Source organism: Coptis chinensis, chromosome 9, assembly GCF_015680905.1.
Source record: "Coptis chinensis isolate HL-2020 chromosome 9, ASM1568090v1, whole genome shotgun sequence".
Lineage (NCBI taxonomy): Eukaryota > Viridiplantae > Streptophyta > Magnoliopsida > Ranunculales > Ranunculaceae > Coptis > Coptis chinensis.
The window spans coordinates 31,501,589-31,526,641 of record NC_141464.1 but is presented as its reverse complement, the minus strand read 5'-3'; the positions used below and the strand labels follow the sequence as shown (position 1 = coordinate 31,526,641).

The 25,053-nt window shown below is 41.8% G+C and overlaps 2 protein-coding genes across 2 annotated transcripts; both read right to left on the bottom strand.

Annotated features, from left to right (window-relative positions):
- Positions 1–2,094: 2,094 nt before the first annotated feature.
- On the bottom strand, positions 2,095–2,529 carry LOC147475554 (uncharacterized). The gene has a single exon (XM_086585450.1). The coding sequence runs from the start codon at positions 2,527–2,529 to the stop codon at positions 2,095–2,097; it is 435 nt and encodes a 144-aa protein (XP_086441576.1).
- A 12,977-nt stretch (positions 2,530–15,506) lies between these two features.
- On the bottom strand, positions 15,507–15,908 carry LOC147475553 (uncharacterized). The gene has a single exon (XM_086585449.1). The coding sequence runs from the start codon at positions 15,906–15,908 to the stop codon at positions 15,507–15,509; it is 402 nt and encodes a 133-aa protein (XP_086441575.1).
- Between the last annotated feature and the right edge of the window lie 9,145 nt (positions 15,909–25,053).

Sequence of the window (25,053 nt, the reverse complement as noted above, 5' to 3'; positions counted from 1 at the left end):
CTCGCCAGAAAGTCCTTAATAGGCTCCATCCAACCTTCCTTCTTTTCTGCGACATGACAAATTTCCATCTTATCCTCGGTACTCGGTTTCTCCAACCTTCCCACATGTATTATTCTCTCCTCCGATCCGGGAATTGCAGCTGCTACATATGCTAGGGCATTGGCGTGTCTGTTCTCTCCCCTGCCCAAGTGAAGGAAACAGATTTTCGTGAATTTCTCAACTATCTTGCCATTTTAGGACATCGAGCGGCGAACCCTCCATTCACTTGACAGACCACTAAGTTTGAATCAGAATAGACTGTCAGCTCCTTCACTCCCAAATCCTCGGCCATTCTCAATCCAGCGATCACCACTTCATACTCCGCCTTATTGCTAGACGCTGCGAACACGAGTTTCATGGTTTGCTATATTCTGCTATTATCAGGTGTAACTAACACGACTCTTATGCCGCTGCATGCATCGGTAGCCGATCCATCCGTGAACACCCTCCACCCATTCCTCTTATCCCATGGGTCTAGAAGGTCTGGCTCGCTCTCCCGCTCCGGCTCCATAATCATCTCCTCTCCCCACGTGGGATCCTCTGCGGGAAACTCTGCCAGAAATTCAACCACTGCATGCGCCTTCTCCGCGGTTTTTATCTGATACTGTATCTTATAGGAACTCACCATCACTGCCCACTTCAACATTCTACCAGATTTGTCTATTCTCAGTGCTTGTCTCATAGGCAAATTCGTTACCACCACCATCACATGTGCTTCAAAATAGGGCTTTAGCTTCAGGGTTGAAAATACCAATGCCAAGGCATACCTCTTGATTCTACTATATCGCGTCTCCGCGTCTAACAAAGTCTTGCTCTGAAAATATACCGGCTTCTCCACCTTGTCTATCACCTGAACTAGAACCGAGCTGACTGCATACTCTGTGGCCCCCAAGTACAAATACAACTTCTCCCCGATCTCGGGTCGCGACAACAAAGGCGCTTTACCTAAATATTTTTTCAATTCCTGGAATGCCTTTTCACACTCCGCGGTCCATATAAAATCCGGTGTGCTCCTCAACAGTCGGTATAGTGGTCTGCAGTTGTCGGATGACTTGGAGATGAATCTATTCAGAGCTGCGAGTCTTCCTGCTAACTGCTGTACTTCCTTCACATTCTGCGGAGACGACATCTCTATCAAGGACCTTATCTGCTCGGGGTTAGCTTCAATTCCCCTATGAGTAACGATATACCCCAAAAATTTCCCATAGTCACCCCGAAAGCACACTTCTCTGGGTTCACTTTCAAGTTGTATTTACGTAGTATCCCGAAGGTTTCTCGCAACCCCTCTATATGTTCCTCTTCTGACATACTTTTCTCCACCATGTCGTCTATATAAATCTCAATTCCCTTCCTAATCTTGCTTTCAAACATCTTTTTTAGCCGTTGGAAGGTTGCCCCTGCATTTTTCAAACCAAACGGCATCCTCGTATAGCAGTAAGTAACCCCCTCCACCACAAATGAAGTCTTCTCCTGATCGGGCCCATACATTGCGACCTGATTATACCCCATCGACGCGTCCATCAAGGAAAAGATCTTGAACCTAGCCGTCCTGTCTACCAACTCATCTTCTCGCAGCATGGGGTAGCTGTCCTTTGGACACTCTAGATTCACATCCGTAAAGTCCACGCACATACACACTTTCCCATTCTTTTTTGGTACCGCGACTATATTAGATAACCAGTCCGTGAACTCTACCTCTCGGATTATTCCCACCCTTTTCAATCTGGCGACCTCTTCCCGGATCCCTTCAGCATATTTTGGCCTAATATTGCGCATCTTTTGCCTCACGGGTTTGGCGTTCTCTTTCATATGCAAGTGATGACATGCGAACTCGGGGTCCAACCCAGTAACATCCTCTATTTTCCAAGCGAAGACATTTCTATTTTTTGCCAAGAATTGTATCAATTTACCCCTCCACTCCTCAGGCAAGCTAGATCCTATCGACGTGAACTTATCCTCTTCCCCTATCCCAATATTCACCACTTCTATCTCATCGAGCGTCTTTGGGTCCGACACCGTCTCACCCTCCTCTTCCCCTGAAGTGCATTGTAATTGCTATGCCAGCCTCATCCTAGGATTGGAAGCCTCTCCTTCTGTCCCGCCTATCAGCATCTTCACGGTTCCCCGATTACTATTTTTTGTCATAACTTGATCACCGTAGACCTCATACATGCCAGTAGGGGTGGGGAATCGTATTACTTGATAATACGTTGATGGGACCGCCTTCATCTTGTGAATCCACCGCCTTCCCAAGATTGCATTATATTGCGACGCCGAATCCACCACCATGAAATGGGCGAAGACTGTCACCGGCCCTGTTGTTACTGGTAGTAAGAGTTCCCCCATGGGTTCAGTCATACTTCCATTAAATTCATACAAATTAGTTTGCGAAGGACGTAGCTGCTTAGGATCAACTCCCATTTCCTCCAAAGCACCTCTGAACAACAGATATACCGCACTACCACAATCAATCAATACCCTTTTCACCATGTAAATCAAATTGCCACTGTAATGACCAATGCGTCTTCATGTGGTGATTCCACTGCTATTAGGTCTGCGTCGCTAAACACGATTCTATCCTTCTTTGCCGCTGTCCCAGCTCGCTGCCGAGGCCTATCCGTTCTCTCATTAATCTATTGGATGCTTGCGGTCCGCCGTATCTTGTATCTATGAGCGTTATGACTCATATCCTCCCCGCTGTAAATCACGTTGATGGTTCCCAGTATCCTTCCCTGCGGCGGCATGCACTCCTCATTTCGACCGTCTCTCACAAATTCTCCCATCCTCCCCTTTTCCACCATTCTCTAAACCAACCATTTTAGATCATAACAGTCATTCATCTCATGATTTCGTATCTGATGATATGCACAAAAGGGCTTCTCCGGTATCTCCATTGGCATGGTTCGCGGTCCTTCATACCCTGGCCGGTCCTTTATTAGGGGCAAGATCTCACTGAGCGACTTGTTCAATAGAGTCTGTTCCATCTCGCGGTATGGCTTCCTCTCTCTGTACTCTCTTCGGACTCCTTCCCGGCTTCCCTCTACTTACGCTCCTTATCCGCGGTATCTCCCACTTTCTTTCTCCGATGTCCCCACTTTCTGGCGTTCCCGATCCTTCTCCAAGGACAACACGGCCTTCCCCGTTTTCTTGGAATCCTTCTGCATAGAATCTTCACATCTTATATACTTTTCCACTCGTGGATACATCTCATGTAGTGTCGTAATCTCATTCTTGACCACGGATTGGTGCACTCTTGTCCCCGGGCGTAAGCCTCTCTCAAAGGTTATCACCGCTGTCCTCTCATCCAAATTTTCAACTTTCAGGGTCTTTGCCTTGAACCGACACAGAAACTCCCTAACTGATTCCGTGGACCTTTGTCGCACATTGAATAGAGCCACGATGTCCACCACTCATTCTTTCTGATGTATGGAGTGATCTATGAATGCCTGCTCCAACACCTGGAAATTCTTGATGCTCCCCACTGGCAATCGGTAATACCAATCCGATGCCCCTCCCTTAAGACTAGCCGGGAACATCATACATCGTAAACCGTCATACCTAGCCTCCTGCTAGAGTGGCATCTATTGCCGAAAATGGTGAATGTGGTCTGCTGGATCCCCTTTGTCGTCATACCTCTCAAACCTCGGCTTGGCAAACCGCTTTGGGACCTCTGAGGCCCATATGTCATCTGCTAACGGGTTGTGATTCAACCCAGCCACCAACCTAATTGGCATCTCCCGCGCGCTCCTTCGTCTGCCACCAGTTTGCCTCCCTATCATTGTCTATCATCTCTTGAACTTGCTCCATTGTTAACCCCGCTACCGGGTTTTCTACTAGATTCGGTCCGACCCCTTCCTCATCTTCAGATCCCACATTTTCGGACCCCTCACTTAGTTCTTCCCCGGCCTCCTCCTCTGTCTTCTCTCTCTCTTTCCACAGCTCATCGTTCTCCTCTCTCAGCCTCTCAATTTCCTCTCGCATCAGGCGCGTTTCTTCCATTGCTCTCCCTTCTTTTACCCCTTCTCCCTCCTCAATCACCGCTTCCGGCGTCGGCTTGTGAACCCTAACTTTCTTTGGTCTACCCACTGCTCTCTTTGGTGCAATTTCTAAGTTGCCTTCCTCCGGTCCCCACAGATGGCGCCAAATGTATGAACACTGAATCTCACCCTCTCCCACAATCTTCTCTCTTTTCTTTTCTCTCTTTCTCTTCTCCCTTCCTCTCTTTTCTCTCTAACAACCTCCCTTTTCTCTCCTCATCATCTCGTTTTTATATCCTTCTTCCTCTTACCTGGTCCGTCCACCTGTCTTGTCATCCTACAACTCTCTTGCTGACCGTACGTACACCTGACACCCCATGTACTAGGGTTCCGCGATCTTGATTTGCTACTCCTTGTTCTTGTTTATATTGCATCCTATCCTATACATCGCGGACTTAGTCCCATCTTTGCACATCATGCTATTACAAAGGTAATACAAATACATCATGCCAAAATTTTCCATTTTTCTTTATGCATTACATTACTTTCAAAAATACAAAAAATGAAAAATTTCATTGTATAATAATTACGTAACTCCCTAGTAAAATAAACCATGTATTTATCGTTTTATATCAAACAACCCACACCCCAAACTTATTTTTTTGGGAGTAGTATATTTTCATCATGAAGAACATAATACAGGTGTATCGCTATTTTGGCATAGGCAGACACGATTTTGGAGGGCATTAAGAAGGCACTAGAGTTGGGATGGACATCCATCTAGGTAGAGACAGACTCGAAGGTGATGGGAGCAACTAAAGAAAGAGGCTACATGGATAAACATCACCCACACTTGGCGAGAAGTTAACTTTGCTACAGATTGCATGTCAAAGTATGGTTCGACTCTACCTACTGGTATACATAGGTGGTGAGACGTGAGGCCAGAGTTTTTGAGAGTGGAAAATCCTGATCTCACCTATTTTAGATTTGTTACTTAGAAAGATAAATGAATATTGGTGAGAAGCAACTGTGTATGTACAGTTAGAAACATTTTGTAACTTCCTATTTTATTAATTAATCAATTACCTTTATGCAAAAAAAAAAGGTGTATCGCTGTTTTTGCTCATGTTTCTATGGTAATCTGTTCCCTTATTTCTTCATACTCTAAGGAAAAAGCATATTTCTATTAGAGGGTGGTATAGTAACATTTTGCAAAAACCAGGCATTTCTTATAGTAGTATATTTCTTCCTTTCTTAAATTTTTTTTCGAAAAAGACCAAAAATATTATTCTGTTTAGTATTAAAAGTCTTGTTTCCTTTTTCTATGATGAATAAGAAGTCTAGAAGCCTCATTATAATAACATAGTAAGGATTTGTTCTTTGAACTTAGACTAATATACATACAATAATTTCTACATCTTTTCATGAATGGCATACATAAGCATTTGATTATATATAGCAGTGAGTTTCCGAAACCAAGGTTATATTAGAACAATTAAGTTCCATATCCTGTGAGAATCTAGCCAAAAGCCTCATCTGAATGAGTATTGAGTGATAACACAAAGGATGTCCGGATATAAACACCACATGTCCACTTGCTTGATCACCACGCCATATCCTAGGAGAGAATTTAGGCCCTTTTTGGATCGATATAACCAAATAAACGTTAAAAACCCAAAAAAATAGTTTTTTCTCTAGTCTTTTGAGCCTTTAGAATTTTTAAAAGCCTTTGTATTCTTCGCCATCAATTCATGACCTATTACAATACACAATAAAAAGCTTACCCAGCTGACGAGTTGAAAATTGGATGAATATCAAAAAAAGAGAAGAGAAGACCTTGTATGTTCAGAATATGTTGTCGACACATGATAGCATTTACATTACATCGAAATTTTATTTTTCAGCATGTTAAGATGTGTTGTTAGTCATTATTCCTACATTTTAAATGTCATATGTGTGGAGGAATTATTTCATTTGTTGATCGAATACAAATGGTTGCAATTAAAGAGGCATATCTAAGAAGATTATACGCCACGTGGCATAGAGTACTAATTTTCTGAGACATCAAATGATGAAATAAACGCATCCCAATTTTATGAAAACTCATAATTGTGAAAGGTACCAATACTCCAAGTTTTTTACAAGTTCATTTGATGCTTACCTTAAGAATGGAAGAACTGGGTGGTCCAGTGCTTCGCTTTCCCTTTGTATCTCGGTTGTAGCCTGTAGGTGCATAGTTGAACTTATATACTTCATATATAAATTATTTCACACCTTCACCTACTCAAAAAACATGGAACTTCTCAGGTTTGTATTCCCTTTAACTTTTGCAGGGATTCTCACTTGGGTTGTTGGCCACAGAAACTCTTACAAGTATAACAGGTTGTGCAAGGTGAGTTTGATGTGGCCCATATATATCTTTACCCTTTGAAAATGTCATTTTCCATGTCTTTGTAAGGATCATATCATTTCTTGAGTTATTGACACCACTTATATATCCATGTTTCAGCTTTGTACAAAATAATGCATTTTGTTGTTTGCCATGCATAGCATCAAGAATGGGTTTTTTCCTTAATGTTGCATCTCTTGTATTTGGTATATTGCTACACGCCTGCACTGTATGACACTGATGTCAGTTGAGTTATTTGCAATTTTATTTATTTTTAATGACTGCTAAACAAAAGAAGAAAAGGAATGCAAAATATATTTTTTGCTTTACGGGTTATTTGGAAGAGAATGCATATTTCTTGATTGTGTACTGCTTATGATTAATTGCTACTGATTAGTTTACTAACTTACGAACTTGTCCTATGAACGGGTGCGGTTATATTAAATTGCTCTTCAAAAAAATAATTGCAATTATGCAGAGCTATGACATAGGAAGTTATTTGAATGAAGTTTTGTGGAAATGCCCAATGAGACAAAGGTCATATTGAAACTACTTAAATAGCAAGCCTTCACAATCATACCAAAAGAGATATGATAAACACCATTTTAAATGCAAAGTTATATTTCCCGTTAATTATTCTATAAGGTTAGTTTATTACATTTGCATCCAGTTTCTGATTTCCCGTTAATTATTCTATGAGGTTAGTTCCATGCAGTTACAACAAATTTCCGATTTCCTTTTAATCATTTTCTTAGGTTAAGTCAATGCATTTTCATCCAGTTTTTAATTTCCTGTTAATTACTATTTAGGTTAATTAGTGTAGTTTCTGATTTCTCATTAGATATTGTTTAAGGTTAGTTCAATACATTTGCATTCCATTTTTGATTTCCCGTTAATTAATCTCTAAGATTAGTTCTATGCAGTTACGTCAAGTATCCGATTTCCCATTAATTATTCTTTGAGGTTAGTTCAATTCACTTGCATCCAGTTTCTGATTTTCCATTAATTATTCTTGGAGATTAGTTCATTTATTTTTTATTTTCCATTAATTATTCTTTGAGGCTAGTTCATTGCATTTGTATCCGGTTGCCGATTTTGCATTAATTATTCTTTGAGGTTAATTCGATGCAAGCAGTTACATCTAGTTTCTAATTTCCCGTTAATTATTCATTAAAGTTAGTTTAATACAATTGCATCCAATTTCCAATTTCTCGTTAATTACATTTTGAGGTTAATTTAATGTTAGTTTCTGATTTCCCATTAATTATTATTCGAGGTTAGCCATGCATTCAATTTTTAATCTCTCGCTAATTATTCTTTAAGGTTAGTTCAATATATTTGCATCAATTTGTTGATTTTCCGTTAATTATTCTTTGAGGTTGGAGGTTAGTTCGATACATTTACATTTAGGGGTCGTTTGTTTTTCTGAGCCTCTGAATGCTGAATGCTGGATGCTAAATGGCCCATCCTCTGAATGCTAAATGTTGATTGCCGAATTCTAAAAAACATGTTTGTTTTCTGTTAGAATAACCTGGCTCTGAAGGCTGAATATAAATCATTCGGACAATTTTACTCATGCTATCTATTTTAAACACTAGCTTGATTTTTTTATAAAACAAAATATATATTATATTTGAGGAGGGGAGATGGATTATCGAAGAAAAGAAATGATAAATAAATTTATTTAAAATATGCTTTCACAAATATATTTTAACAATTTATTTTCATATTTTATTTACTTTCAGAAAATATATATATAATTCTATTTTTAACAAAGTGGATATCATTCACCCAAAAAAATGAAAAAAGCCTGTGACGCCAACATCAAATTTTGAAGAACCTATTTTGAAGCCATAAAGGTTAAGGTAAGAAAGTAGGTTAAGGTAATAAAGTAGATGGGTTCTTGAGATTGGGTTCTTAAGAAAGGGCAAGAAGGGACTTCCTCGTTTCAAGTATTAGAATTCAGCATTCAGGAGAAACTTTGGTGCAGAATGCTGAATGCTGAAAGTACCACTGAATACTTAAACTACTTAAAAAAACAAACAAGTTTTGAGCCTCTAAATGCTTAAAACTTATGTTTAAGAGGCTCTGAATGCTTAATTCAAAAAAAACAAACAACCCCTTAGTTTCTGATTTCCAGTTTATTATTTTTTGAGGTTAGTTCAATATAGTTGCATACAATTTTCAAATTCCAATTAATTATTTTTTAGGTTATTTGAATGCAATTGCATCTAGTTTCTAGTTTCTCCTTACTTATCCAAGGTTATGTGTAATACCAACTTTTATTGATCTATCAATAGTCTCCTTGCAAACATGACATAAAAAAAAAAATTATATATGATTCCCGGCCCTACGTGGGTCATCAAAGATTATCCAGTTTCCAATATCTCGTGAATTATTTTTTGAGGTTAGTTTTATGCATTTGCATTCAATTTCCGATTTCTTGTTAATTTCTAAGAGGTTAGTTCAATGCAATTGAATCCATTTCTGATTTCTCATTAATTATATTTTGAGGTTTGTTCAATGTACTTGCATCCATTTTTTGATTTCTCGTTAAAAATTCTTTGAGGTTAGTTCAATGCATTTGCATCTAGTTGTCGATTTCCCATTAATTATTCTATGAGATTAGTTCAATGCAATTGAATCCAGTTTCTGAATTTTAAGTAGTTATCTTTTTTAGGTTAGTTCAATGCATTTGCATCCAGTTTTTGATTTCTCGTTAAATATTTTTTGAGGTTAGTTCAATGTATTTTCATCCATCCAGTCTCTGATTTTCTATAATTTATTCTCTGAGGTTAGTTTATGGTTTCGCGTTAAACTTTCTTTTACCTATAGTTTCCGATTTTCGTTAATTATTCTTTGATGTTAGTTTGATATATTTGCATCCAGTTTCCAATTTCCCGTTAATTATTTGTTAAGGTTAGTTCAATGTATTTGCATCCAATTTCTAATTTCCAATTAAATATTCTATGATTCATATCAGTTCAATGCAGTTGCACCCAGTTTTCGATTTCCCATTAATTATATTTTTGAGGTTAGTTCGATGCAATATCATCCAGTATTCGATTTCCCGTAAACTAATTTTTGAGGTTAGTTCGATGCATTTGCATCCAGTTTTCTATTTTTCGTTAATTATTCTTTGATATTAGTACATACAATGCATTTGCACTCTAGTTTCTGATTTCTTGTTAATTATTTTTTTCGGTTAGTTCCATGCAGTTGCATCTGGTTTCCAATTTTTTGTTAATAATTCTTTGAGGTTAGTTCAACACAATTGCATCTAATTTCTGATTTCCCCACTACTAGAAAACTGTAAATAGATAGCATTCATTTAATAGCACTTATAAAAGATCGCTATAAAATTTTGGAGGATAGCGTTTATCCATCTAGTGCTAAGGTATGTTTGTAACTAGAACACTAACGATTGCATTTGCACAGAAAATGCAATAAAATCAATTTCATTTTCTGGTTACTACTATAAATAATAGGCCTTTGTCAGAGTTTAGCCCAAATTTTCAACCCACTTCAACTAAAATTCCCAAAAACTGAAAGTGGCCCACTTCTTTTTCTCTATTTTCCCTCTTTCCCCAAACAACCACCACCACCTCTAAAGTTTATTTATGATTCTCTCTCTCTAAGGCAAAACCCTCTCTCCACCACCATGTCCAAAATATGAGAATGGAACTTTGAAACCATCAAATTAATCTTGTTACTACAAGAAAAGTAAGTATCTCTTTTTGAACCATTATCTATTTCTAACCTTTTATGTACTCTAGATTTATTTACATGACCATGTCAAGATTTCCAAATCGAATTACACCTCAATCTTAAAAGTTTCTATATGCACACAAATTACAACCTCTAGGCTCCTATGTCCTAATCTCTCTCATTCTCACTCCCTATTTTCCTTTTTCTTTTCTTTTTTCCTCCTCCTATTTTCTTGCTCTATTGTTCCTATTTATACCCTCCTCCCTTCTTTCTTATCCGTTGATCTTCCTCCCATCCTCCAGTCTACACTGGCACACCTGTCTTCTTAGGGTTCCGCGGCCTTACTGCTGTACCCCCCATTTTTTCTTTATTAAGTTGCCTCCTCTTTGACTCTGACCGCTCTGCTTCCACATGCTGCTGTATGGCTCGACCACTTTTTCAGAGGCGCGACCATGATCAGGTGTTTCACGCCTTCATTTTCTTATCTTGCTTCAGGCCGGCAGACATGCCACCTCAGTGGACTAAAAAGGGGTTAATACAAAGGCCCCCTCTCGGTCCACGGATCCGAATGGATTTGCGGGCCGAGACTCCCCAGCTGGCAGACTACCACGCTGTCTTGTCACCCATCAATCATTCGAATCTTTCTGACCATCACGCTACCCACTTCCTTGACCTCCAGACCTTTGCCACGTGTCCCTAGGCACGTGCCTTGCGGCGCACGCCCAACTAGCCCTACCTCCTCGATTCTAGCGATACCACGCGTTTAATCTTCAATGGCTCTCTTTTCCACAAGCGCCACTCCCCTTTTACCGTTTTTCCCCTGACTACACAAATCCCGCCCAATACCTTTATTATACTCTCCTCCCCCTTCCCGACTCTTCACTTTCCATTTTTCTAACTATACCTTCAACTTCCCTTACTCCAGTTTTCTTGTGCTCTTCTTTTTCCTCTTGTGAGTTCCTTGCATCTGTCCTACCATCTCCGGTGAAGCTTTCTTTGCATCTTGCTTACGCTCTGCTCAGGTTTGCGCTCACACTTCTCAGTTTCCTTTTCTTGCTAGAGTAAGTTCGTTGGTCATTATTTTCTTTCTTTTTTAGTTCTTGCTCTTTCGTGTCCATTTCTTTCTACCTACTATTCGTCCATCACTCTTACCTTCCCCCCCCTGTCTTGTTCATCATACTTTGGTGACATGTCTGGCTCCGAATCTGGTGGCTCCTCCGCTATTGGATCCACCAGATCTGCATCGCCGACCTCCAGATCATCCGGCACTGCAGCGGAGTCTGGATCTTCCGGCCCCTCTGCCGACCACCCGAAGTCTCCCTCCACGGAGTCATCCCATGGGGCCGTTGTTCCATCCACCTCCGGTAGACCCTCTGTGCTACCTTCTCCTCCCTCTCATTACCGTTGACCCAACCTGGCCGCTGTAAATGATGCCTACGACATCCCTGAGGATGTGGTATTGGAACATGTGCCTGGGGTCACTCATTTTCCCCATTTAGTACCGCCGTGGCCAGGGTTTTTAGTAGCAACAGTGGGGCAAATAACGGCTGGTCTCCGCTTCCCCTTATCCTTGTTAGATGTTGAAGTCTACAATCATTTTAATATTCCACCGTGTCAAGGCATTGACAACTTTTGGCAAATCATGTTCGCAGCCAACTACTACAATACCACAAATACCCCTCTGATTTCCCTTCAGGACATCACGTCCCACTATTTTATCAAGAAAAGCACCAAGGTCGGGAGCGTGGGGTATCAATCCTTCTGCGTGCGTCGGTAGAAGAAATTATTTGTTATTCACGTTACCACCTCCAACAAGGTCTGGCATCATTATCCCCTCTACGTATCTGGGAACTTCCTCTCCGTTGCTCTGTCCCCTGAATTATCTTTGAGGCACTCCCATTTTATCTGCCGCGGTGAGTTGAGTCGATTGCCTTGTTAATTTCACATTCTATTATCTCCTTGACATATCTTTTCCTCTGCTTTTGAGGTTGGAACCGAGATTCCCACTCCCAGATATACGCTAGTGTTTCCTCCGTGATTTTCACCAGACTCCTGCGCCTAGGGGTCAACTAGTGTGACATCCTCAGCATTGACCCTGACAAAGGGAGTCCACTCCTCCGAGACCCATCCCTCAAAGACATCGGCCAATACCGCGACCCTCTCTACCTTCTGCCCTTGCCCAAAGAAAGGAAACCCAAACCATCTCCCTCCAAGAAACGGAAGGCGAAACCCACAGCCCATCGATCTTTTGGGTACACCACAAAGATCTCCCGCAGCCAACCTCTCGCCCGGAAGGCCGCAGCCTCTAAGACTCGTAAGCCTTCCATTGGTTCTTTCTCAGTCCCCCCTACTAATGTCCCCAGGTCGTATTCTTCCATAGCTGACTGGGACTATGATTGTGCCCCCCTGCAGGCACCTCTGACAACATGGATGTTGCCAAACTCAAGCTTTGGGACAGCGATTCCGACGGTGATGCGCCCGCCGCTGCAACCGCCAAGGGCCCTTGCCCCTGCACCTTCCTCTCGACCTTCATCACCGCGGCCCTCCACCTGCTGCACTGGCAAAGAGGCGGTTCAAATTGGTCCCCTGCCCAACGGGCCTGCAGAACTCTGGCATCCTCAGTTCAAGGCTAGAGACCGCGACGTCACCACGCGTGACTCCGCTTTGGATAATCTAATAGTGGCTGTGTCTCTCTTCTTCAACTCCCACCTTCCTAGGGACCAAGCGTATGGGGATTCTGGCTCCTTCGCCTCTTACCGAGCGGCGATATACACTGGCCGGGAACGGGTATGCACCTTATCCCTCTCTATTCCCTCTTTATTGTTTAATGTTCTCTAACTTGGTATGTCCCTTCAGCTGAGCCTGGATGTGGGCTACGTGATTCATAGTCTAACAAATACCCTGGACGCGTTCAAGTCTATGAAATATGAGATTCACGGTCCCACTGGGTGGAAAGCGAAATGCACCCAACTTGAGAAGGAAAGGGATGAGACTTGTATCATTGCCCTTAAACATCACAAGGAGCTCCAGCGCGCCGAGGAAGCCTACAAGGACTATGTGGCAGTTGTCTCTTCTCAGCTAGAGAACCAGAGGGAAGCCGACAGGGCCACCGCCCAGGCAGACTTGGAACAGTCACTGAAAGGTGTCGCTGAACACTTCAAAGTCCTTGCTGCCAAGAAGATAGCTCGAGAACTGAATCAGCAGCTAGAAGCTCTTACTACCACTGGGTGTCTTCTTCCTTACCCATCTCCTGCTTTGGTTTCAATTGAATCCACGGCCATATCCCCCGCTCTTGAGATGAAAGACGCTACCATTCCTGGGGTGTCTTCATCCCCTATAGATGTGGACGAATCCACCGACGCGGCGGAGGAGGGCGGTCTGCCAACTGATGCCTTGGGCGATCCGAAATGAAGTGTATCTAAGTTTCAATTTGTCTGTTAGCCTAGCAAGTTGCACAGTTGTATCTGATATTTTGATACTTTAACTTTTTGGTTTCAACCCTTAGGTTTGGATTTCTGGGTACTCCCAGCAGACCGCAGTGGGTCTCCATTCCTATTTAACTTGTGTTTTATGAAAACTCATTGCACTCCAAGTGTTCCTCTTTTGTAATGTGTTGACACCCTTCCCTAGTTAATTACCACCTTGTTTCACCGTGGCATTCATCCCCTTCCAATTTGCTTTGGTGAGGTAGGAGGCTGCTGAGTATGCTCGGGCCACTCAGCAAGCCCCCCCCCAAAATTGTCCGCAGAGATGTTGAGGACTGCTAAGCGTGCCCGAGCCACTCAGCCTGCCCCCAAGTTGACTAAGGAGATGTTAAGGGCCGCTGAGTAAGCCCGGGCCACTCTGCAAGCCCCCAAGTTGGTCGTGGAGATGTTGAGGGCAGCTGAGCATGCCCGAGCCACTCAGCTTGCCCCCAAGTTGACTAAGGACATGTTAAGGGCCGCTGAGTAAGCCCGGGCCACTCAGCGTTCCCCTAAGTTGGTCGTGGCGATGTTGAGGGCAGCTGAGCATGCCCGGGCCACTCAGCTTGCCCCCAAATCAACCAAAGAGTCAACATTGATGTAGAAACCCTTATCCGCTGCTCCCGGCCTAACACACACATGAGTGAACGCACATTCATCAGATTGGAAAATTTGGCTATTGCTTTTATTAACATAGTAGCTAACTCAAAATAACATTACAAAGTTCGAATGAAGCAAGTACAATTTTCTTTAATTAAAGCACCCATGACAAAAGCTACTCATGGAATTCTTTCAACATCCGGACATTCCACGGCCGCTTGATGTTCTCCCATTAGGGTGTCTCCAGCATGTAGGTCTCGTCCATCCCTGCCTCCACCACGGTGTAAGGTTCCTCCTAGTTGGGTCCCAACTTCCTGTCTGTCTCTTCCTTGGTGGCTGGGGTCACCCTCCGAAGTACCCGATCTCCCACATGAAATGTCCGCGGCTTCACCCGCTTGTTATACTGTCTCTGCATCTGCGGTGATACTCTTCCAATCGGATGCGCGCAGTGTCTCTCCTCTCCTCTGTTAGGTTCAGCTCCTCGGCCAGTATTTTCTCGTTCACCCCTGCCTCCATTGCCTTGGTTCTAGTCGTCGGAGCAACCATTTCCACCGGGATCATTGCCTCTACTCTGTAGGCCATTGCGAAAGGGGATTCTCCTGTAGATGTCCGCGGCATTGTGCGATACGCCCACAGTACATGATTTAACTCATCTGCCCAGCACCCCTTGCACTCCTTTAGTTTTTTCTTTAAAGTATCAAGGATAACCTTGTTGGAAGACTCTGCTTGACCATTCCCCTCGGGATTGTACAGGGATGAAAACCCTTGCTTCACTTTGTAGCCTTGGAGGAAGGCTTTCACTTTTCCCCCTGTGAACTGAGTACCGTTGTCCGCGATGATGGTGTGTGGTAGCCCAAACCGGCATATTATATTCTCCCACAAAAACTTTCTCACATGTTCCTTTTTCACCTGCTATAGGGCCACACCCTCAACCCACTTTGTAAAATAGTCCGTCGCGGCCAGCATAAACCTCCTTTTGTCACTGACCATAGGCAGGGGCCCGACGACATCCAACGCCCACATAGCGAAGGGCCACGGATTAAATACCTTGTGTAATGGTTCTGCAGGTGAATGAATCAGCGGCGCAAAGGTCTGACATTTTTGGCATCTCTTGGAATACTCAGTTGCATCTCTCTTCATGTGAGGCCAGAAGTACCCTTGAGATAGCAACCGGTGGGCCATCATCCTTCCGGCCGAGTGGCTCCCACATTCCCCTTCCTGAGCCTCTCCTAATAACTCTTGCGCTTTCTGCGGCCCCAGGCATCTCAAGAGTGGTCCGCTGACGCTCCGCCGATATAACTCTCCGTCTGTCAGAATGTATCTCCTTGACCTCTATTCTATTCTCCTTCTCCCACCTTTGTCCCCTGTATCTATCCCCGATAGGTAACTCTTGATGGGTCCCATCCACCCATGCTCTTGCTCCTCAGTAAGGCACACAACCTTATCTTCTGCGGTGCTTGGTTTGCTCAACACCCTGACCTCAATAGATCTGCCCTCTATCCCAGGGAGTACCGCGGCAACGTATGCCAAGGCGTCGGCGTGTCTATTCTCCCCCTTGCCTAGATGATCAAAGCTAATTTTTTCGAACTTTCCTTCCTTTTTCTGTGCCACCTCTAGATATTTGGCCATCCAAGGGCACCACGCCGCAAATCCTCCATTGACTTGGCATATTACCAAATTAGAATCTAAAAACACTGTCAATTTGCGCACACCCAAATCTTTGGCCAAATCCATCCTGCTATCACAGCCTCATACTCAGACTAGTTGTTCGAAGCCGCAAAACCCAATTTCATTAACAACTCTAGGCGAGTGTTCTCGGAGGTAACCAACACCACCCCAATTCCGTTCCCAAAATCTGTAGCTGAACCATCCACGAATACCCTCCAAACATTCTGCATGTCCCATGGATCCAAGGGGTCGTGATTTTGGTCCATCTCCTATTCCATAACCATCTATTCTCCCCAGGTGGGGTCCTCGGCCGGAAACTCGGCCAGGAATTTCGCGATTTCTTGGGCATTCTCTGCGGTTCTGGCTTGGTATTCGATCTCATAAGAGCTGAGCAGCACAGCCCACTTCAACATTCTTCCTGACTTCTCGGCCCTCAATGCCTGCTTGAGTGACAAGTTAGTAACGACTACCACAGAATGAGCATCGAAGTATGGTTTCAACTTCAGCGCTGAGAAAGACCAGCACCAGGGCATACTTTTCAATCCTATTGTACCTCGTTTCGGCGTCCAACATTGTTTTGCTTTGAAATTACACCGGTCTCTCTGTCTTTCCCACCATCTTTATCAATACTTAACTAATTGCACACTCCGACACCCCTAGATATAAGTACAGCTTCTCCCCCTGTCTCGGCCGCAACAAGATCGGGGCATTGCCCAAATATTCTTTCAACTCCTGGAATGCCCTTTCACATGCCTCGGTCCACTAGAAGTTACTCGTCCTTCTTAACAGTAGGTACAAGGGCCGACACTTGTCCGATGACTTGGATATAAATCTATTAAGCCCCGCGAACCTACTAGCCAGCCTCTGAACTTCCTTCACATTCTGCGGGGTTTGCTTCTATGCCGCGATATATGACTATATACCCTAGGAATTTTCTGGATGTTACCCCAAATGTGCACTTCTCTGGGTTCAACATCAGCTTGTGTCTTTGCAATATGGCGAATGTCTCTCTCAACCCCTCCAAATGCTCCTTTTCAGTCATACTCTTCTCTGCCATGTCATCTATGTAGATCTCTATCTTTTTTCTGATTTTAGCCTCGAACATCTTCTCCCCCACTCTCTGAAACATTGCCCCCGCATTCTTCAGACCAAAAGGCATCCTGGTGTAACAGTACATTCCCTTTCCACTATGAACGCCGTCTTTTCTTGGTCTGGGCCATACATTACCACCTGATTGTAGCCCATCGACGCGTCCATGAATGAAAAGAACTTATACTCTGTGGTTCGGTCCACCAACTCATCTATCAGCGGCATCGGGTAACAATCCTTTGGACACTCCTTGTTGACGTCTGTGAAATCCACGCACATTCTTACTTTCCCGTTCTTTTTAGGCACTGCTACCACATTTGACAACCATTCAATGAACTTGCATTCACGGATGATACCCGCCTCCTTCAATTTCTTTACCTCTTCCCAAATTCCTTGCGTATACTATGGTTTCATGCTCCTCATTTTCTGCTGGACTGGGTAGGCCCCTTCCTGCATATGCAATCTGTGACACGCCAACTCCGGGTGCAACCCTACCAAATCCTCGATTGTCCATGCAAACACATCACTGTTCTAGGCCAACAGGGCAATCTATTTCGCCATCCAATCCTCTGAAAAACTTGCCCCCACATTCACAAACCTCTCCTCCTCGGCCACTCCGATGCTCACAACCTCAATCTCGACCATTGCCTTGCCCCCAACAAGCGGCCTTTTTTCTTCTGTCACGATTTGTAATTACTGTGCTAAACTGTCCCTTGTCTCCGGCGACCCCTTACCGGGCGCGCACACAAGACCCTTCACTGTCACCTGCTGGAGGTTTTGAGCTGCGACTTGATCCCCCCTTATCTCGTACATTCCCCTATTCGTCGGGAAGCGGATCACCTGGTAATAAGTGGAGAGAATTACCTTCATCTCATGAATCCATTTTTTTCCCAGGATCGCGTTGTATTGCGATTTACTGTTAACTACCATAAACTTGGTGAAAATAGTCACCGGCCCCACGGTCACCGACAGTACTAGCTCCCCGAATGGCTCAGTCATCTGCTGTCGTTGAATCCGAACAAGTTGGTCTGTGGAGGCTTCATCTGCTCCTTTTCTATCCCCATTTCTTCCATCGCACTCTGAAATAGCAAATCCACTGAACTTCCGCAGTCTATTAGCACCCTCTTCACCATGTAATTCGCCATTGCTATTGTAATCACCAGCGCATCTTCGTGTGGCGAGCTCACCGATTCCAGATCCTTTGGAGTAAACTCTATCCTATCCTTTTCTCTACTACTTCCTAGAACTGGCCGCGGACTGTTCACGACTTTGTTGATCTTCTGTAGACTGGCTGTCCTCCTCACCTTGTCCCTGTCGGCATTCCTCCCTAGCATTTCTCCACTGAATATAACATTTATCGTGCCCAGGATTCTGGCCGCGGCGGGAACCCTTTCGATCGGCTGAACTTCCTTGACATGTTCCTTTAGCTGCCCTCTCCCAATCATTCTCTCTACTAAACCATTGCAAAGCAAAGCATTCATTGGTAACATGATTCCTAACCTGACTCCCTGTACTCCCTTTGAGCTTGGTCCCACTACTAAAAAAATGACTTGTAATGACGGCTAAAAAACAACCGTCATTATAGAGTCCGTCATAAAAGTTTACAAAAACAGTCATTATTCTAATGACAGTTCTCAAGAAACTAACATAAGAACTCGAACTTATATGATATAAATACATTTCCAAATGTCATAATTAGGGCTGTTTGCATGACGTTTTTAACATAACCGTCATATTTTAATAGAAAAAACGTCAAGAAATAAGCCATGTTTATGACGGTTTATCTGTAGCCGACAACTTTTAGTATAAAAAGTGTCAAGAGATGAACACTAAAACTGTCAAGAGATTGTATGGGTAACGACAGTTCCTTCCAAACTGTCACAAATCTTTTTTTTTTTTTTTTGGGCACCCCAAATGTTCTGTTACACAAATTTTCATGCATATCTCAATATAACTTGTAAGCCCATACATACTAACAAATGTAAATACATACAGATTAACAAATCAACCAAAATCATACTTTTATTACCAACATATATAAATTATTCGAACAACTTTTTCTTGTTACATGATTTATTCCATTACCAAGAAAAATAATTAACAAATACAACTTGATTCAACAAAATCAAGTCATTCTCATAATCCAATTTACGTATCCTATCCAACCAATGTACTAATCCATCTCAAACAATCAACTTAAGCTAGCTTTACGAATGTTATCTATCTTCCCATAATCGTTCCTTTATGAACGTCATCCATTACCAACCCAAGCTACAAGAAACAAAATGAGAACGAGAATTTCGGAAGTAAACGGAAAATCCAATTGATAGACCACTTACATAAAAATGAGAACACAAACCAATTAATGAGAAGCACGCTACAAGCTAAGTACCAACTTATATATGAAGAAGAAAACATCCATCATAAGTACCAATGGCCAGGACACTAATATTGTTTTTCTAAAAAACAAAATCCATTCAAGGGATATGATTTGCTGGAAAATTTAAAAAGCATACCAAAATTATATCAGGAAATATTATTACAAACAACAAAAACTAATTGGTTTAAAGAGATAACAAATTAATTACACTCACGTACACAAGCAACATACCCATCAGTAGAACCATTGTGATTCCAGTTGCAGCCTCTATTGTTGACAATATCTCAATGTATGATGGCTGGTGGTTTTGAAAATCAGCACCTATTGTAGTGCGAAAGATTGAATGACTACAACCAACAATTCTTGGAAAAGCATAGGCAATATGTGTGCCACCATGGAGAATTACACCAATCACTATGCACGATGCAATCAGCTACACTAAAAATAATGTGAAACACTCTCAGAAGTTAGAACAAATTTCAAAATATTCAGAACATAGTCATTGATCTAGGACATATTGTAATTGGCAACATAATTTTCTCTTTTTCTATTTACTCAAAATAAATGTGTTTTGTCCATCTCTATGAGCCCCGAGGCTCCAATCTTGGAAAGATACATCAAATTTATTCTAGAAAACCCACACAAGTCACTGAACTATTACATTGTATGGCAGGTTTAGTAGGAACACAATTGAACATACCTTGTGGAAGTTGATGTTGTCATTAAACGAGATGCTCGAGTTTAATGAACGGTTCTTCCTAAGCCACATAATAGTGTTCCGGTAAACAGGGAGCAGAATTAGTGCCATGTTGAACTTCAGGGTCTCTGCAGAACCCTTTGCAATACACAAGCAGTATCCCATGACCTCAAATGCTTTTCTGTTGCGATACTGTGTGAATTTCCATGTAAAAAGTGAAAAACACACAAATAACCAACATATGATTATCCATGCACGTCTCCAATAAGTTTGGAATAAGAACTCTGTTAATGGCATTGTTTCCTAACTAAGGGAGTCATCTGAGTTTTCCTTGGATGTTAATGGAATTCTTTCTATTGAAAAAGAGCTTGTTGAGCTTTCCTTTAAAAGTGTCTCTAGTTGAGATAGCTGCAAGTTGGAGAGAAGTACGATAGTGTAGTCATTAACAGCTTGAATATAAGACAAAAGTGCAGTTGATGTTAAGCCATATTTTTGAGTACTAACATATTAAAGGATAGATTCCAAGATCCTTAAAAATGGCTAATTGAAAAAAACAAACAAAAAAACAAAAAATGGAAAAGGGCTAATTGCCCCTTAATAGATATAAAGTGTCAAACACTTGATGCAATACCATTTTGCTATGGTATCAATGGTGTACTTAATTCACTTCCCTTGATCCATGTCATAATTTGGGTCTACCAGGCCAGGGACAATTATATTTTGAAGGGTCAGGTCGTCCTTGAAAATTTGGTTTCAACCAAGAATTAACGTCTACTAGCCAGTGTGTCTAGAGGCAGGTTAAATACTAAGTCACATTTACTTGTTCAAGTTACTTTTTGAGCCTTGAATTAATTACTTCAATATAGCCACGTTTTTCATCGTCCAGCTCTTCCATGATTAAGGCTGCATGTTCTTGTGCTTCCTCCAGTGTTATGCACAACTTATTCGTTGATGCGCTCAATAGTATAACCTGCAAAGAATCAGAATATAGCATTAAACAAGTATCTAATTACCACAACTAGTGAATGGTGATATATCAACACTAATCTTCCAACTTGGCGTACGTTAACTTTAGGTCTTCAGTAGAAGCAAAATAAAAGAAAATAAATAAACAGAAGAAGAAACCTACTTGATTTCCTTCTCAATAATTTTCCCATCCATATTTCTATCACACCTGAAATAAAAAAACAACAATTAGTTGAATAAATAAATGAAAATGTCAAACTATTTCAGTGATATCTTTCCTGCACTAATTTGACTGGCTATGTTATAGGGGAAAAAAGTTTTACTGGATAAAGAATATCCTCCAATTCAAGAGTTGGCACTTACAAGGACTTCTTGTAATAGGGAAAAGGTAAAAACTTACAAGTCAAAGAATATTTATGTTATTGAATGAAAGTTGGTATCCGTGATACGGCACCAGTAGTCGTGAAGTTCTATTTTTGTGATTTCACAATGTTGTTCTCTTTTTCTTTTCAATGCTCCTAGAAGCTCATCGGCAAATTCTGGCGTTTCTTTCATCCCTGCAAGAGTTGAGAATATACCTTGTTATCATGTTGAGCAAAGATTTGTAGAAGTAAGTATCTAGAAGCAATAAAGACTTGTAGGAGTGATAGTTTTAATATATATATATATATATATATATATATATATATCAAAACTATCATAAACCAAAAGTGCATACAAACCAAAAGAAGTAAATACACAAATATTTTATCAATTTGATTGAACTGATCAATAATCAATTTCCTTTCGTAGTAGTGTGGGCTATAGAATAATTAGCTAGCTAGACTACGCTATGACTAAATGAAGCATAATGCTTATAAAAAACCCCATCTGAGCATTTTATCAAACATATTGTGCACAAAATAAACGCTTGTGTAGAAATCCAATCCGTATACAGTAGATGTCAGAGTTCTAAATTTCAATTTTTAACTTGATATGTGAATTAGAAGTGCCTCAGAATGAAACCGATTAGAAAAGTAGCTCCACTTATACCACCTAAGTTTTCAAATATTGTTTGTATGACCCCATTAGAAAAAAAAATGACCACATCATACATATGGCTAAAGGAGAATTATCAACTTTTATTTCTTAAAAACATCAAACACGATCAGGAAGAACAAGATATTAAAAAGAATATTACTTGCGCAAATCATTGAGCGAAAATCGGAATCCTTCTTAGCAAAAATCAAACTCCTCTAACAGATAAGGTTTGAGAGTTGACGATGGAAGAGTTCATGGTTTCAAGAATACATGCCGAGGGTTTTCTGCTATGTGTTGGAATGACAAAATGGTTTGAGAAATGCGGGAGATGGAGTCGGGTTGGAGGGGACCTAGGGGTTTGTTTGCAGTTTTCAGTGCGTTGGAAATTTAGTTGATCTAGAATTATTGTTTTCGTGATTATATCTTATTTGCTAAAACTCTTTGGAGTCTTGACGGTTAACTCTAAACAAACCATATACAAAACCAACTTATTATATTGACGGTTTACTAATTTTGTTTTTTCGTTTTTTAGTTCTCGATAGTTCAATAGTTCAATTGATAACCCAAAAAATTGTGGAAGGTGTGATGGTTTATTACAATTTTTGTAAATCCGTCATTAAATCATAATATTTTCTTGATGCGTGTCTCATACACGACATAATGTTACAACAACCGTCATAAATTCATAATATTTTTTTGACGCTTGTGTCATACACGACATGATTTTGCAATAGCCGTCATAAAAATATAACCAAGATACCTATCTTGACGGTTTTCAACAAAGTCATCAAGATAGATAAAAAACAAGCGTCATAATATGTCTTTTTTTTAGTAGTGTCCATGCCCCTTTCTGCCCTCTGTGTCTCCCCCCAGTATGTTTCTCCGGCTCGTGCCGCGGCCCTGTCTCTGTCCTTCCTATCCTCTACGGCCACGACGTGTACTGACTTGTCGGGTTTCTTGGGTTCCTTACTGTTTCTCCTCAAAATGTCCTCGTATCGGATATACCTCTCTACCTTCAAGTACAAAGCATGCAAGGTGGTAACTTAAATCTTTGATATCGATTCATGCACCCTAGTTCCCTGCTTTAGTCCATGCTAGAATGTTATGACCGCGGTGCGCTCGTCCAAACTCTCCACCCTCAGGGTCTCTTCCTTGAATCTGCATAAAAAGTCTCTGAGCGTCTCCGCGGACTTCTGCTTGACGTTAAAAAGATCCGCTATGTCCACCACCTTCTTCTTCTGATGGATGAAGTGATTCACAAAAGCTTGCTCCAATTCCTCGAACCTTTGTATACTCCGCGAAGCCAACCGATAGTACTAATCGGATGCTCCCTTTTTCAGACTGGCGGGGAGCATCATGCATCGGAGGCCGTCATACTTTGCCTTTTGCCACAGTGGCATATGCTGCCTGAAGTGATGGAAATGGTCTGCTAGATTTCCTTTCCCATCGTACCTTTCAAACCGCGGCTGGGTGAACCTTTTGGGTACCTCCGAATTCCAAACTGAATCAGCAAGTGGATTCTGATTCAGGTTCTCCACCACCTTCTTGGCCGCGCCGTGTTTCTCCTTTTCCACCATGCGGTTGGCCTCTCTATCTCTTTCGATCATCGCCTGTACCATTTCCATGGTAATGCCTCTTGCACGGTCCACCCCGGCTTCCTGAGGAAGTTTCTCACTTTGCACTTCCACTTCACTACCCGCAAGCACTGCGGTTTCCGCTCCCCCCTGAGTGTCTTCTTTTTCTCTCCTCAGCTCCTCATTTTCTTCCCTAAGTCTGCCTACCTCCTCCTGAAGCAACCTAGTTGCCTCAGCCACCGCATCTTCAACTTCCTCTTCCCCCACCTCTATGTTTTTCACGCTCGCCGTTTCGTTCTGAACGGCCTCCTCCCTCGCCAGCCTTCCTCTGCCTCGTCCTCTACCTCTTCCCCTGCCTCTTCCTCTCTTAGCTGGAGCCATGTTTTGCACCTTCCCCTTCTTCTCAAATCGTGGGCCTACCTCGTCCCCACAGACGGCGCCAAATGTATGCACACAAATTACAACCTCTAAGCTCCTATGTCCTAATCTCTCTCACTCTCACTCCCTCTTTTCTTTTTCCTTTTTCTTTTTTCCTCAGCTCCTCCTCTTTTCTTGCTCTATTGTTCCAATTTATACCCTCCTCCCTTCTTTCTTATCCGTTGATCTTCCTCCCATCCTCTGGTCCACACTGGCACACCTGTCTTCTTAGGGTTCCGCGGCCTTACTGCTGTACCCCCCGTTCCTTCTTTTTTAAGTTTCCACTTCTTTGACTCTGACCACTTTGCTTCTACATGCTGCTGTACGGCCCGACCACTTTTTCAGAGCCGCGGCCCCGATCAGGTGTTTCGCGCCTTCATTTTCTTATCTTGCTTCAGGCCAGCGGACATGCCAACTCAGTGGACTAAAAAGGGGTAATACAGTTTCATATCTCGGTTTTAAATTCTAAATCCAATTCCACTGCACCTTGTGAAAAATGGGTAGAGAGAAATCTATTAAAAACAATTATATATGGAATTTATTTAAATTTTTTTGTTAAAATTTAGGTGTTTCTAGGGTATTTTCTATTGGCAGAAATCTATAGAAAGGATCTATGAAGGAGCTTAAGGTATGTGACACTTATCCATTTAAATCTTTTGTACCCATCAATGATTTGAACTCTTTGAATCTAAACAATAATTTTGTAATTTGGATGGGTAGCTATTCTTGTGTACGTAAAGATAAAAAGTTTTGCATCAAATATTATAACTTCTCAGTTTAAGGTTTCAATGCATCAACTATTCACTTTCTATTACTAAGTTGTTAGGATATGATAGTTATTGGCTTTACCTCTCTCTTTTTTTTCTTCATCATTGTGTAGATTAACTACTTAAGACACTCTATAATGTAAGTTATACACATAACTTAACTTCTTCCAAGTACTCACTGCTTAGCCCTAGGGTTAAATCTTACACTCAACTTTAGATTACAAAGCTTGTAGTTTCAGAGATTAATTATGACCCATAAAAAGCCTCAAGCTTCAAAGAGCCTCAATCTTGGATACATGTA